This window comes from Octopus bimaculoides, chromosome 16, assembly GCF_046866305.1.
Source record: "Octopus bimaculoides isolate indiv1 chromosome 16, ASM4686630v1, whole genome shotgun sequence".
Lineage (NCBI taxonomy): Eukaryota > Metazoa > Mollusca > Cephalopoda > Octopoda > Octopodidae > Octopus > Octopus bimaculoides.
The window spans coordinates 48,806,518-48,821,807 of NC_142943.1; the positions used below are offsets into that span (position 1 = coordinate 48,806,518).

General features: G+C 40.0%; 1 protein-coding gene across 5 annotated transcripts in view; it reads left to right on the top strand.

The window, feature by feature from the left end:
• Window positions 1–541: 541 nt before the first annotated feature.
• LOC106884137 (alanyl-tRNA editing protein Aarsd1) overlaps window positions 542–15,290 on the top strand; it is a 426,316-nt gene continuing 411,567 nt past the window's right edge. The window contains exon 1 of one of the 5 annotated variants that reach the window (XM_089364768.1): window positions 542–700. In XM_089364768.1, the coding sequence (XP_089220894.1) occupies window positions 662–700 (39 nt within the window). In that variant the 5' untranslated portion in view covers window positions 542–661. The remainder of the gene's footprint in view (window positions 701–15,290) is intronic. The other 4 variants (XM_089364772.1, XM_089364771.1, XM_089364773.1 and 1 more) reach the window with 4 other exon arrangements.

Sequence of the window (15,290 nt, forward strand, 5' to 3'; positions counted from 1 at the left end):
TTTTTTGAATGCAAGTATTGATAATATTCTATTTTGATTATCAATTTTAAATACTTCTATAATAAAAAAAAAGATAGTTTGTATCAGTTTATTTTGTAAGAAAGAAGGTCTGTCTAAATTTTGTTCACATTATCCAAGTGGTACAGATAGAATCGAATAGTTGACATTGTTGCTAAGTGATGGAAATGCAGTCAAACAAGGAAAACGTAACTGTGCTTGAACGCAGTTTTATAAAATTCTGAAATGAAAATAAAATCGTTTGAATCAGAATAATTGAAATTTATTACCCAAAAGATGAATATTTCAGTTTCCTTTCGAATTTTTCAGCATTTTAAACATTTTCACCTAATTTTTAAAAATTGTTTACATCTCCATAATATTTATTTTTGATATATTTTTATAATTTCTTTTGTAATATATCGTTCAAAATACATAAAGCAAAAATATATATATTGTATTTTTCATAATTGATTAATAATTCTAATTCTCGTAAGGTGAGAAATTAGCTTTATATTAACCTTCCGCATAGGTAAAATTGTAACGAAACCGGACCGGATGTTAGGAATTATTGTACCCGGTGTTTTTCCCCGTCTAATTGCACGTACTCTAGAATACAATATCGTTTAACGTTGAGGATATACAATTATATATATATTTTAAAATGGTTTTAAAATGTCAAGAGGACAGCTTTTTAACCGAGGTAAATTCAAGCCAATATTTTTTCTATAAATATTTTTTCTAATATTGTACTTTTGTATTATAAAATTACTTCGTCTATTTTGTTTACTAATCAGTTTAGACTATTTTGTTTACTAAAAGTATAAACTCTTCTCCTGTTGCTCTATAAAAAAGATGTTTTATTTCATTTTATATACATTTTCGTTCTTCTTGACTTTTCAATTCTGGTTGAATAAAATTTATTATATTTTCTTATATAAGGGGGGAAAAAAATCAAATTTTTTGGTTGGGCACATTAAACGTTTCGACCCGACAACATTATTGAAAAACAATAATTACAAGAGGAAACAGACCCACCGGTCGGAGAAAATTGGTGTCTGACATGTGGCAAAAGGGAAAGTAAAGTTCTAAACTTATAGACGACCGTTTTTAATAATATTTACGTTGAAAATCTCAGTTAATTCTTTCATACTAATATTTTGGATTTTGTTTTCCTATAATTCCATCGCGGCGATCCTTCGGTATTGATATCCAGGGTGTCGGTATGCAGAGACGATGTCAGTTACTCTCTTTTCCAGCCTAGCCTCTTTATCTATGTGCCATGAGGGTAGGTTGTAAGGGTGAATGATGTCGTCCACCAAACCCCTAAAAATGACACAGGTGTGGCTATGTGGTAAGCAGTTTGCTTCCCAAACACATGGCTCTGGGTTCAGCCCCACTGTGTGACACATTGGGCAAGTATTTTCTACAGCAGCTCCGAGCTGACGAAAAACCAGTGCTGCTTTGTTTATGTCTCCCCAAACTTAGCGGTTCTGCAAAATAGTTGATAGACTAAGTACCAGAATAATAATAATTAAAAAAAAAAAAACGTACTGTGGTCGATTTATACAACTAAACCGCTTTGGACGTAGCTGTAGTGTGGCCGCAACCAAATGAGTGAAACCAATAAAAGATATAAAGTAAAAAAGAAAACAACAACATATATTCGACAACTGAAATAGGTAATAACCATTTTAAGGGCCTGTTGTAGCAAATAAGGAAGCCTAATCAACTTTTGGTGTTATTTCGGTGAAGTACATGTCTCACCTGGATGTCACGAAATAAATAACACGTGTAGCTAATTTCTCAAAGATTGGTCTTCTTAACTATTTAACGTATTTATTTTCTAAAGTATGGAGCAAAATATATATCCTTGTTTGAAGTTCTTTCACCTTTTAAACCTCAGCTGACCCTTATAATGACCAGAGCCATTTCAGTTACGAATATATCGTCTTCTTAAGGATGTTCATGACTACGTAATTAAACATTTATTTTCCTTGTTTACGGTTTGTGAGTGTAAGTTGAATGAGATTTGGCTGCCATCTCTAGCAAGTCAAACGTTTACGTTGAGGTTTATTCGTCGGTTAAAGAGGAAGAGTTTGTGTTCATGTTTTTCACAAGCCCTTCGAGACTGGTCAGCACGGTTAATATTCTCTTTGAAAGACTTCTGCAAGTTGAACGCCACAGGACAAACATAGACAGAGAGGGTTGACGTACTATGGAAGGAACGACAAGGAAAGTAGTTGGCATACCTACACAACTGCGCCCCATTTTATCCGCCGCCCCGTAACTTTCAGAAAAATTGGTATTTCGTAATGAGATCTTCTTCAACGATCCTTTAGCTGATGTAGATTCCGATTACATCAGACTTTAATATTGAAAAAAAAAAAAAAAAAAAAATTGCTGGGCGCTCACACAACATATACTGACACATGTACCCGTTTACTCTTTTACTTGTTTCAGTCATTTGACTGTGGCCATGCTGGAACACCGCCTTTAGTCGAGCAAATCGACCCCAGGACTTATTCTTTGGAAGCCTAGTACTTATTCTATCAGACTCTTTTGCCGAACCGCTAAGTTACGGGGACGTAAACACATCACCATCGGTTGTCAAGCGATGGTGGGGGGGGGACGAACATAAGCACACATATATATATATACATATGTATATATATATACAACGGGCTTCTTTCAGTTTCCGTCTACCAAATTCACTCACAAGGCTTTGGTCGGCCCGAGGCTATAGTAGCCCAAGGTCTCCATAATTTTTTAAAGAATTGGGGAAACGAAATCGGTTGGGTGTACCTCTGTAAGTATGCCGACCAAAAAAACATGCCAGACAGTGTTCCTTTTAAGATGGGTATGGTTTGTTTAAGGGGTTCGACTGCTATTTCTACTGGTCGAGCGACTGCGTAGAAATTAAGTTTTTATTTATTTATTTACTTTTTGTTCAAATCAACATGTTCACACGGACCAACGAAGTTGCCTCTACACAAACTATCGACCTGCTAAAAATAGCAGCTATATATATATATATATTTCAAATAATAACAACCCTATCGTCTTTCAAAACGAATTGGACAATGTAGTTCTAGGTATACAAACAGATGGTCAGATGGTGTAAGCATGGCTGGAACGGTGTGTAGATTTTTTTTTGTGTGTGGGAGAACCTTTCTCTTTATGAACATGAATTAAAATAAAAGCATCACTGTTTTAACGTCCTCTTTTCCTTGTTGGCATGGGTCAGACAAAATTCATTTAGCGAGATTTTGTATGACTGGATGTCGCCAACCCTTACCTGTCTCCAAGCAATCCAGACATGATTTTCAGAGAATTGTAGAAATGAATGAAGCTCATTTACTACGATCTTGCTATATCAAGACAAGGTTTCTCTCTCCCTCTCTCTTCCCCCTCTCTCTTCCCCCTCTCTCTCTGTCTCTCACTCCCTCGACTATCGCGGTTGGTACGTTCCACTCCCACCCCCCGCGATAGGTGAAAATCCGCGAAGTAGAAACAGTACTGTACTGTATATTTATTATTTTAATTTTTATAATTTGTATATATTTATTTTATTATAAATGCCTAACAACGCCACAGAGGAATCGGCGTAAGCTTAAATAATAAACCGTGTTAGGTGAACCGCGATATGATGAGGAATTTCTCTTTTTTACTCATTTATTGTTTCAGTCATTTGACTGTGGCCATGCTGGAGCACCGCCTTTCGTCGAACAAGTCGACCCCAGGACTTATTCTTTGTAAGCCTAGTATTTATTCTATCGGTCGGTTTTGCCAAACCGCTAATTTACGGGGGACGTAAACGCACCAGCATCGGTTGTCAAGCAATGGTGGGTGTTGGGACACGCACAGCCACGCAAAACACACACACACACACACACACACACACACACACACACACACACACACACACACACACACCCACACACACACCCACACACACACATTATATATATACGACGTGCTTCAGTTTCCGTCTACCAAATCCACTCACAGAGCTTTGGTCCGCCCGAGGCTATAGTAGAAGACACTTGCCCAAGGTGCCACGCAGTGGGACTGAACCCGGAACTATGTGGCTGGTAAGCAAGCTACTTACCACACAGCTATGCCTGTATATGTATTTGTTGATTCACTAGAAGCTGGGGGAGGGGATTAAGTCGATTCCATCGACCTCAGTGCGTAACTTGTAGTTATTGAATCGACCTCGAAAGGATGAAAATCAAAGTCTACTTCGGCAGATCGGCCTTTTCCGTAAAAAGTGTCTTCGGCGATCTTTACCGAAGATCGGCCTTTTCCGTAAAAAGTGTCTTCGGCGATCTTTACCAAAGATCGGCCTTTTCCGTAAAAAATGTCTTCGGCGATTTTTACCAAAGATCGGCCTTTTCCGTAAAAAAGTGTCTTCGGCGATCTTTACCAAAGATCGGCTTTTCCGTAAAAAATGTCGGATCTATTTTAAAACGGGGACCACATTTTTCATTAATGTTTTACGTAGTGTTTTTGGTACGGAAAGACTTTCAAACTTCGTATACTTATCTATTTTGTGTAATAGAACAGAAAAATATTTTTGTATTCGAATTTATTTCATGTAATAAATTGTCTTATTTCGATAATTTCAACCAATCACTGACAAGTATTCAGTTGTTTATATTTACTCCTTTGGCTGATTAAGAGATGTAAAGCGTTTTTAATCTCCATACCTTCGTTTTATTTGCTTTTTTCATTTTAAATTTGCTTTAACCCTAACCCTAACCCTACGGTTAGGGTTAGGATTAGGGTTAATTATTTCAGAATCGTTTGTTTATGTAGTCGGCACGTAATGTGTATCGGCTGTATGGACGTCAGTGATTGGTTGAAATTACAGAAATACAACTTTAACATGGAATAACTTATGGATTTCTTTTTTTTAAGAAGACTAAGAGAAAAAGATGTTTTATATGACACATTCTACCAGTGTTCCAAGTTTCAAAGTGTTTCATTAATGAAAAATGTGGCCCCCGTTTTAAAAAAGATCCAAGATGTCTTCGGCGATCTTTACCAAAGATCGGCCTTTTCCGTAAAAAGTGTCTTCGGCGATCTTTACCAAAGATCGGCCTTTTCCGTAAAAAGTGTCTTCGGCGATCTTTACCAAAGATCGGCCTTTTCCGTAAAAAGTGTCTTCGGCGATCTTTACCACAAAGATCGGCCTTTTCCGTAAAAAGTGTCTTCGGCGATCTTTACCAAAGATCGGCCTTTTCCGTAAAAAGTGTCTTCGGCGATCTTTACCAAAGATCGGCCTTTTCCGTAAAAAGTGTCTTCGGCGATCATTACCATACATCGGCCTTTTCCGTAACAAGTGTCTTCGGCGATCTTTACCAAAGATCGGCCTTTTCCGTAAAAAATGTCGGATCTATTTTAAAACGGGGACCACATTTTTCATTAATGTTTTACGTAGTGTTTTTGGTACGGAAAGACTTTCAAACTTCGTATACTTATCTATTTTGTGTTATAGAACAGAAAAATATTTTTGTATTCGAATTTATTTCATGTAAAAAATTGTTTTATTTCGATAATTTCAACCAATCACTGACAAGTATTCAGTTGTTTACATTTACTCCTTTGGCTGATTAAGCGATGTAAAGCGTATTTAATCTCCATACCTTCGTTTTATTTGCTTTTTTCATTTTAAATTTGCTTTAACCCTAACCCTAACCTTAGGGTTAGGGTTAATTGTTTCAGAATCGTTTGTTTATGTAGTCGGCACTTAATGTATATCGGCTGAATGGACGTCAGTGATTGGTTAAAATTACAGAAATACAACTTTAACATGGAATAACTTATGGATTTCTTTTTTTTAAGAAGACTAAGAGAAAAAGATGTTTTATATGACACATTCTACCAGTGTTCCAAGTTTCAAAGTGTTTCGTTAATGAAAAATGTGGCCCCCGTTTTAAAAAAGATCCAAGATGTCTTCGGCGATCTTTACCAATGATCGGCCTTTTCCGTAAAAAGTGTCTTCGGCGAACTTTACCAAAGATAGGCCTTTTCCGTAAAAAGTGTCTGAGGCGATCTTTACCAACGATCTGCCTTTTCCGTAAAAAGTGTCTTCGGCGATCTTTACCAAAGATCGGCCTTTTCCGTAAAAAGTGTCTTCGGCCATTTTTACCACAAAGATCGGCCTTTTCCGTAAAAAGTGTCTTCGGCGATCTTTTCCATAGATCGGGCTTTTCCGTAAAAAGTGACTTCGGCGATCTTTACCAAAGATCGGCCTTTTCCGTAAAAAGTGTCTTCGGCGATCTTTACCACAAAGATCGGCCTTTTCCGTAAAAAGTGTCTTCGGCGATCTTTTCCATAGATCGGCCTTTTCCGTAAAAAGTGACTTCGGCGATCTTTACCAAAGATCGGCCTTTTCCGTAAAAAGTGTCTTCGGCGATCTTTACCACAAAGATCGGCCTTTTCCGTAAAAAGTGTCTTCGGCGATCTTTACCAAAGATCGGACTTTTCCGTAAAAAGTGTCTTCGGCGATCTTTACCAAAGATCGGCCTTTTCCGTAAAAAGTGTCTTCGGCGATCTTTACCAAAGATCGGCCTTTTCCTGTAAAAAGTGTCTTCGGCGATCTTTACTAAAGATCGGCCTTTTCCGTAAAAAGTGTCTTCGGCGATCTTTACCAAAGATCGGCCTTTTCCGTAAAAAGTGTCTTTGGCGATCTTTACCAAAGATCGGCCTTTTCCGTAAAAAGTGTCTTCAGCGATCTTTACCAAAGATCGGCCTTTTCCGTAAAAAGTGTCTTCAGCGATCTTTACCAAAGATCGGCCTTTTCCGTAAAAAGTGTCTTCGGCGATATTTACCAAAGATCGGCCTTTTCCGTAAAAAGTGTCTTCGGCGATATTTACCAAAGATCGGCCTTTTCCGTAAAAAGTGTCTTCGGCGATCTTTACCACAAAGATCGGCCTTTTCCGTAAAAAGTGTCTTCGGCGATCTTTACCAAAGATCGGCCTTTTCCGTAAAAAGTGTCTTCGGCGATCTTTACCAAAGATCGGCTTTTCCTTAAAAAGTGTCTTCGGCGATCTTTACCAAAGATCGGCCTTTTCCGTAAAAAGTGTCTTCGGCGATCTTTACCAAAGATCGGCCTTTTCCGTAAAAAGTGTCTTCGGCGATCTTTACCAAAGATCGGCCTTTTCCGTAAAAAATGTCTTCGGCGATCTTTACCAAAGATCGGCCTTTTCCGTAAAAAGTGTCTTCGGCGATCTTTACCATAGATCGGCCTTTTCGGTAAAAAGTGTCTTCGGCGATCTTTACCAACGATCTGCCTTTTCCGTAAAAATTGTCTTCGGCGATTTTTACTACAAAGATCGGCGTTTTCCGTAAAAAGTGTCTTCGGCGATCTTTACCAAAGATCGGCCTTTTCCGTAAAAAGTGTCTTCGGCGATCTTTACCAAAGATCGTTCTTTTCCGTAAAAAAGTGTCTCCGGCGATCTTTACCAAAGATCGTTCTTTTCCGTAAAAAGTGTCTCCGGCGATCTTTACCAAAGATCGTTCTTTTCCGTAAAAAGTGTCTCCGGCGATCTTTACCAAAGATCGTTCTTTTCCGTAAAAAGTGTCTCCGACGATCTTTACCAAAGATCGTTCATTTCCGTAAAAAGTGTCTCCGGCGATCTTTACCAAAGATCGGCCTTTTCCGTAAAAAGTGTCTTTGGCGATCTTTACCAAAGATCGGCCTTTTCCGTAAAAAGTGTCTTCGGCGATCTTTACCAAAGATCGGCCTTTTCCGTAAAAAAATGTCTACGGCGATCTTTACCAAAGATCGGCCTTTTCCGTAAAAAGTGTCTCCGGCGATCTTTACCAAAGATCGGCCTTTTCCGTAAAAAGTGTCTTCGGCGATTTTTACCACAAAGATCGGCCTTTTCCGTAAAAAGTGTCTTCGGCGATCTTTACCACAAAGATCGGCCTTTTCCGTAAAAAGTGTCTACGGCGATCTTTACCAAAGATCGGCCTTTTCCGTAAAAAGTGTCTTCGGCGATCTTTACCACAAAGATCGGCCTTTTCCGTAAAAAGTGTCTTCGGCGATATTTACCAAAGATCGGCCTTTTCCGTAAAAAGTGTCTTCGGCGATATTTACCAAAGATCGGCCTTTTCCGTAAAAAGTGTCTTCGGCGATATTTACCAAAGATCGGCCTTTTCCGTAAAAAGTGTCTTCGGCGATATTTACCAAAGATCGGCCTTTTCCGTAAAAAGTGTCTTCGGCGATCTTTACCAAAGATCGGCCTTTTCCGTAAAAAGTGTCTTCGGCGATATTTACCAAAGATCGGCCTTTTCCGTAAAAAGTGTCTTCGGCGATCTTTACCAAAGATCGGCCTTTTCCGTAAAAAGTGTCTTCGGCGATCTTTTCCATAGATCGGCCTTTTCCGTAAAAAGTGACTTCGGCGATCTTTACCAAAGATCGGCCTTTTCCGTAAAAAGTGTCTTCGGCGATCTTTACCACAAAGATCGGCCTTTTCCGTAAAAAGTGTCTTCGGCGATCTTTACCAAAGATCGGCCTTTTCCGTAAAAAGTGTCTTCGGCGATCTTTACCAAAGATCGGCCTTTTCCGTAAAAAGTGTCTTCGGCGATCTTTACCAAAGATCGGCCTTTTCCGTAAAAAGTGTCTTCGGCGATCTTTACCAAAGATCGGCCTTTTCCGTAAAAAGTGTCTTCGGCGATGTTTACCAAAGATCGGCCTTTTCCGTAAAAAGTGTCTTCGGCGATCTTTACCAAAGATCGGCCTTTTCCGTAAAAAGTGTCTTCGGCGATCTTTACTAAAGATCGGCCTTTTCCGTAAAAAGTGTCTTCGGCGATCTTTACCAAAGATCGGCCTTTTCCGTAAAAAGTGTCTTCGGCGATCTTTACCAAAGATCGGCCTTTTCCGTAAAAAGTGTCTTCAGCGATCTTTACCAAAGATCGGCCTTTTCCGTAAAAAGTGTCTCCGGCGATCTTTACCAAAGATCGGCCTTTTCCGTAAAAAGTGTCTTTGGCGATATTTACCAAAGATCGGCCTTTTCCGTAAAAAGTGTCTTCGGCGATCTTTACCAAAGATCGCCCTTTTCCGTAAAAAATGTCTTCGGCGATCTTTACCAAAGATCGGCCTTTTCCGTAAAAAAGTGTCTTCGTCGATCTTTACCAAAGATCGGCGTTTTCCGTAAAAAGTGTCTTCGGCGATCTTTACCGAAGATCGGCCTTTTCCGTAAAAAGTGTCTTCGGCGATCTTTACCAAAGATCGACCTTTTCCGTAAAAAGTGTCTTCGGCGATCTTTACCGAAGATCTGCCTTTTCCGTAAAAAATGTCTTCGGCGATCTTTACCAAAGATCGGCCTTTTCCGTAAAAAATGTCTTCGGCGATCTTTACCAAAGATCGGCCTTTTCCGTAAAAAATGTCTTCGGCGATCTTTACCAAAGATCGGCCTTTTCCGTAAAAAATGTCTTCGGCGATCTTTACCAAAGATCGGCCTTTTCCGTAAAAAGTGTCTCCGGCGATCTTTACCAAAGATCGGCCTTTTCCGTAAAAAGTGTCTCCGGCGATCTTTACCAAAGATCGGCCTTTTCCGTAAAAAGTGTCTCCGGCGATCTTTACCAAAGATCGGCCTTTTCCGTAAAAAGTGTCTCCGGCGATCTTTACCAAAGATCGGCCTTTTCCGTAAAAAGTGTCTCCGGCGATCTTTACCAAAGATCGGCCTTTTCCGTAAAAAGTGTCTCCGGCGATCTTTACCAAAGATCGGCCTTTTCCGTAAAAAGTGTCTCCGGCGATCTTTACCAAAGATCGGCCTTTTCCGTAAAAAGTGTCGGCCTTTTCCGTAAAAAGTGTCTTCGGCGATCTTTACCAAAGATCGGCCTTTTCCGTAAAAAGTGTCTTCGGCGATATTTACCAAAGATCGGCCTTTTCCGTAAAAAGTGTCTTCGGCGATATTTACCAAAGATCGGCCTTTTCCGTAAAAAGTGTCTTCGGCGATATTTACCAAAGATCGGCCTTTTCCGTAAAAAGTGTCTTCGGCGATATTTACCAAAGATCGGCCTTTTCCGTAAAAAGTGTCTTCGGCGATATTTACCAAACGTCGGCCTTTTCCGTAAAAAGTGTCTTCGGCGATCTTTACCAAAGATCGGCCTTTTCCGTAAAAAGTGTCTTCGGCGATCTTTACCAAAGATCGGCCTTTTCCGTAAAAAGTGTCTTCGGCGATCTTTACCAAAGATCGGCCTTTTCCGTAAAAAGTGTCTTCGGCGATCTTTACCAAAGATCGGCCTTTTCCGTAAAAAGTGTCTTCGGCGATCTTTATCAAAGATCGGCCTTTTCCGTAAAAAGTGTCTTCGGCGATCTTTACCAAAGATCGGCCTTTTCCGTAAAAAGTGTCTTCGGCGATCTTTACCAAAGATCGGCCTTTTCCGTAAAAAGTGTCTTCGGCGATCTTTACCAAAGATCGGCCTTTTCCGTAAAAAGTGTCTTCGGCGATCTTTACCAAAGATCGGCCTTTTCCGTAAAAAGTGTCTTCGGCGATCTTTACCAAAGATCGGCCTTTTCCGTAAAAAGTGTCTTCGGCGATCTTTACCAAAGATCGGCCTTTTCCGTAAAAAGTGTCTTCGGCGATCTTTACCAAAGATCGGCCTTTTCCGTAAAAAGTGTCTTCGGCGATCTTTACCAAAGATCGGCCTTTTCCGTAAAAAGTGTCTTCGGCGATCTTTACCAAAGATCGGCCTTTTCCGTAAAAAGTGTCTTCGGCGATCTTTACCAAAGATCGGCCTTTTCCGTAAAAAGTGTCTTCGGCGATCTTTACCAAAGATCGGCCTTTTCCGTAAAAAGTGTCTTCGGCGATCTTTACCAAAGATCGGCCTTTTCCGTAAAAAGTGTCTTCGGCGATCTTTACCAAAGATCGGCCTTTTCCGTAAAAAGTGTCTTCGGCGATCTTTACCAAAGATCGGCCTTTTCCGTAAAAAGTGTCTTCGGCGATCTTTACCAAAGATCGGCCTTTTCCGTAAAAAGTGTCTTCGGCGATCTTTACCAAAGATCGGCCTTTTCCGTAAAAAGTGTCTTCGGCGATCTTTACCAAAGATCGGCCTTTTCCGTAAAAAGTGTCTTCGGCGATCTTTACCAAAGATCGGCCTTTTCCGTAAAAAGTGTCTTCGGCGATCTTTACCAAAGATCTGCCTTTTCCGTAAAAAGTGTCTTCGGCGATCTTTGCCAAAGATCGGCCTTTTCCGTAAAAAGTGTCTTCGGCGATTTTTACCACAAAGATCGGCCTTTTCCGTAAAAAGTGTCTTCGGCGATCTTTACCAAAGATCGGCCTTTTCCGTAAAAAGTGTCTTCGGCGATCTTTACCAAAGATCGGCCTTTTCCGTAAAAAGTGTCTTCGGCGATCTTTGCCAAAGATCGGCCTTTTCCGTAAAAAGTGTCTTCGGCGATTTTTACCACAAAGATCGGCCTTTTCCGTAAAAAGTGTCTTCGGCGATCTTTACCAAAGATCGGCCCTTTCCGTAAAAAGTGTCTTCGGCGATCTTTACCAAAGATCGGCCTTTTCCGTAAAAAGTGTCTTCGGCGATCTTTTCCATAGATCGGCCTTTTCCGTAAAAAGTGTCTTCGGCGATCTTTACCGAAGATCGGCCTTTTCCGTAAAAAGTGTCTTCGGCGATCTTTACCAAAGATCGACCTTTTCCGTAAAAAGTGTCTTCGGCGATCTTTACCAAAGATCGGCCTTTTCCGTAAAAAATGTCTTCGGCGATCTTTACCACAGATCGGCCTTTTCCGTAAAAAATGTCTTCGGCGATCTTTACCAAAGATCGGCCTTTTCCGTAAAAAGTGTCTCCGGCGATCTTTACCAAAGATCGGCGTTTTCCTTAAAAAGTGTCTTCGGCGATCTTTACCAAAGATCGGCCTTTTCCGTAAAAAGTGTCTTCGGCGATCTTTACCACAAAGATCGGCCTTTTCCGTAAAAAGTGTCTTCGGCGATCTTTACCAAAGATCGGCCTTTTCCGTAAAAAGTGTCTTCGGCGATCTTTACCAAAGATCGGCCTTTTCCGTAAAAAATATCTTCGGCGATCTTTACCAAAGATCGGCCTTTTCCGTAAAAAAGTGTCTTCGGCGATCTTTACCAAAGATCGGCCTTTTCCTTAAAAAGTGTCTTCGGCGATCTTTACCAAAGATCGGCCTTTTCCTTAAAAAGTGTCTTCGGCGATCTTTACCAAATATCGGCCTTTTCCGTAAAAAGTGTCTTCGGCGATATTTACCAAAGATCGGCCTTTTCCGTAAAAAGTGTCTTCGGCGATATTTACCAAAGATCGGCCTTTTCCGTAGAAAGTGTCTTCGGCGATCTTTACCGAAGATCGGCCTATTCCGTAAAAAGTGTCTTCGGCGATCTTTACCAAAGATCGACCTTTTCCGTAAAAAGTGTCTCCGGCGATCTTTACCAAAGATCGGCCTTTTCCGTAAAAAGTGTCTTCGCCGATCTTTACCAAAGATCGGCCTTTTCCGTAAAAAGTGTCTTCGGTGATCTTTACCAAAGATCGGCCTTTTCCGTAAAAAATGTCGGATCTATTTTAAAACGGGGGCCACATTTTTCATTAATGTTTTACGTAATGTTTTTGGTACGGAAAGACTTTCAAACTTCGTATACTTATCTATTTTGTGTTATAGAACAGAAAAATATGTTTGTATTCGAATTTATTTCATGTCAAAAATTGTCTTATTTCGATAATTTCAACCAATCACTGACAAGTATTCAGTTGTTTATATTTACTCCTTTGGCTGATTAATCGATGTAAAGCGTATTTAATCTCCATACCTTCGTTTTATTTGCTTTTTCAATTTTAAATTTGCTTTCACCCTAACCCTAACCCTGGTTAGGGTTAATTGTTTCAGAATCGTTTGTTTATGTAGTCGGCACTTAATGTATATCGACTGAATGGACGTCAGTGATTGGTTGAAATTACAGAAATACGACAACTTTAACATGGAATAACTTATGGATTTCTTTTTTTTTAAAGAAGACTAAGAGAAAAAGATGTTTTATATGACACATTCTACCAGTGTTCCAAGTTTCAAAGTGTTTCGTTAATGAAAAATGTGGCCCACGTTTTAAAAAAGATCCAAGATGTCTTCGGCGATCTTTACCAAAGATCGGCCTTTTCCGTAAAAATTGTCTTCGGCGATCTTTACCAAAGATCGGCCTTTTCCGTAAAAAGTGTCTTCGGCGATCTTTACCAAAGATCGGCCTTTTCCGTAAAAAGTGTCTTCGACGATCTTTACCAAAGATCGGCCTTTTCCGTAAAAAATGTCTTCGGCGATCTTTACCAAAGATCGGCCTTTTCCGTAAAAAAGTGTCTTCGGCGATCATTACCAAAGATCGGCCTTTTCCGTAAAAAGTGTGTTTGGCAATCTTTACCAAAGATCGGCCTTTTCCGTAAAAAGTGTCTTCGGCGATCTTTACCAAGGATCGGCCTATACCGTAAAAAATGTCGGATCTATTTTAAAACGGGGGCCACATTTTTCATTAATGTTTTACGTAGTGTTTTTGGTATGGAAAGACTTTCAAACTTCGTATACTTATCTATTTTGTGTTATAGAACAGAAAAATATTTTTGTATTCGAATTTATTTCATGTAAAAAATTGTCTTATTTCGATAATTTCAACCAATCACTGACAAGTATTCAATTGTTTACATTTACTCCTTTGGCTGATTAAGCGATGTTTAGCGTATTTAATCTCCATACCTTCGTTTTATTTGCTTTTTTCATTTTAAATTTGCTTTAACCCTAACCCTACGGTTAGGATTAGGGTTAGGGTTAATTGTTTCAGAATCGTTTGTTTATGTAGTCGGCACTTAATGTATATCGGCTGAATGGACGTCAGTGATTGGTTAAAATTACAGAAATACAACTTTAACATGGAATAACTTATGGATTTCTTTTTTTTAAGAAGACTAAGAGAAAAAGATGTTTTATATGACACATTCTACCAGTGTTCCAAGTTTCAAAGTGTTTCGTTAATGAAAAATGTGGCCCCCGTTTTAAAAAAGATCCAAGATGTCTTCGGCGATCTTTACCAACGATCTGCCTTTTCCGTAAAAAGTGTCTTCGGCGATCTTTACCAAAGATCGGCCTTTTCCGTAAAAAGTGTCTTCGGCCATTTTTACCACAAAGATCGGCCTTTTCCGTAAAAAGTGTCTTCGGCGATCTTTTCCATAGATCGGGCTTTTCCGTAAAAAGTGACTTCGGCGATCTTTACCAAAGATCGGCCTTTTCCGTAAAAAGTGTCTTCGGCGATCTTTACCACAAAGATCGGCCTTTTCCGTAAAAAGTGTCTTCGGCGATCTTTTCCATAGATCGGCCTTTTCCGTAAAAAGTGACTTCGGCGATCTTTACCAAAGATCGGCCTTTTCCGTAAAAAGTGTCTTCGGCGATCTTTACCACAAAGATCGGCCTTTTCCGTAAAAAGTGTCTTCGGCGATCTTTACCAAAGATCGGACTTTTCCGTAAAAAGTGTCTTCGGCGATCTTTACCAAAGATCGGCCTTTTCCGTAAAAAGTGTCTTCGGCGATCTTTACCAAAGATCGGCCTTTTCCTGTAAAAAGTGTCTTCGGCGATCTTTACTAAAGATCGGCCTTTTCCGTAAAAAGTGTCTTCGGCGATCTTTACCAAAGATCGGCCTTTTCCGTAAAAAGTGTCTTTGGCGATCTTTACCAAAGATCGGCCTTTTCCGTAAAAAGTGTCTTCAGCGATCTTTACCAAAGATCGGCCTTTTCCGTAAAAAGTGTCTTCAGCGATCTTTACCAAAGATCGGCCTTTTCCGTAAAAAGTGTCTTCGGCGATATTTACCAAAGATCGGCCTTTTCCGTAAAAAGTGTCTTCGGCGATATTTACCAAAGATCGGCCTTTTCCGTAAAAAGTGTCTTCGGCGATCTTTACCACAAAGATCGGCCTTTTCCGTAAAAAGTGTCTTCGGCGATCTTTACCAAAGATCGGCCTTTTCCGTAAAAAGTGTCTTCGGCGATCTTTACCAAAGATCGGCTTTTCCTTAAAAAGTGTCTTCGGCGATCTTTACCAAAGATCGGCCTTTTCCGTAAAAAGTGTCTTCGGCGATCTTTACCAAAGATCGGCCTTTTCCGTAAAAAGTGTCTTCGGCGATCTTTACCAAAGATCGGCCTTTTCCGTAAAAAATGTCTTCGGCGATCTTTACCAAAGATCGGCCTTTTCCGTAAAAAGTGTCTTCGGCGATCTTTACCATAGATCGGCCTTTTCGGTAAAAAGTGTCTTCGGCGATCTTTACCAACGATCTGCCTTTTCC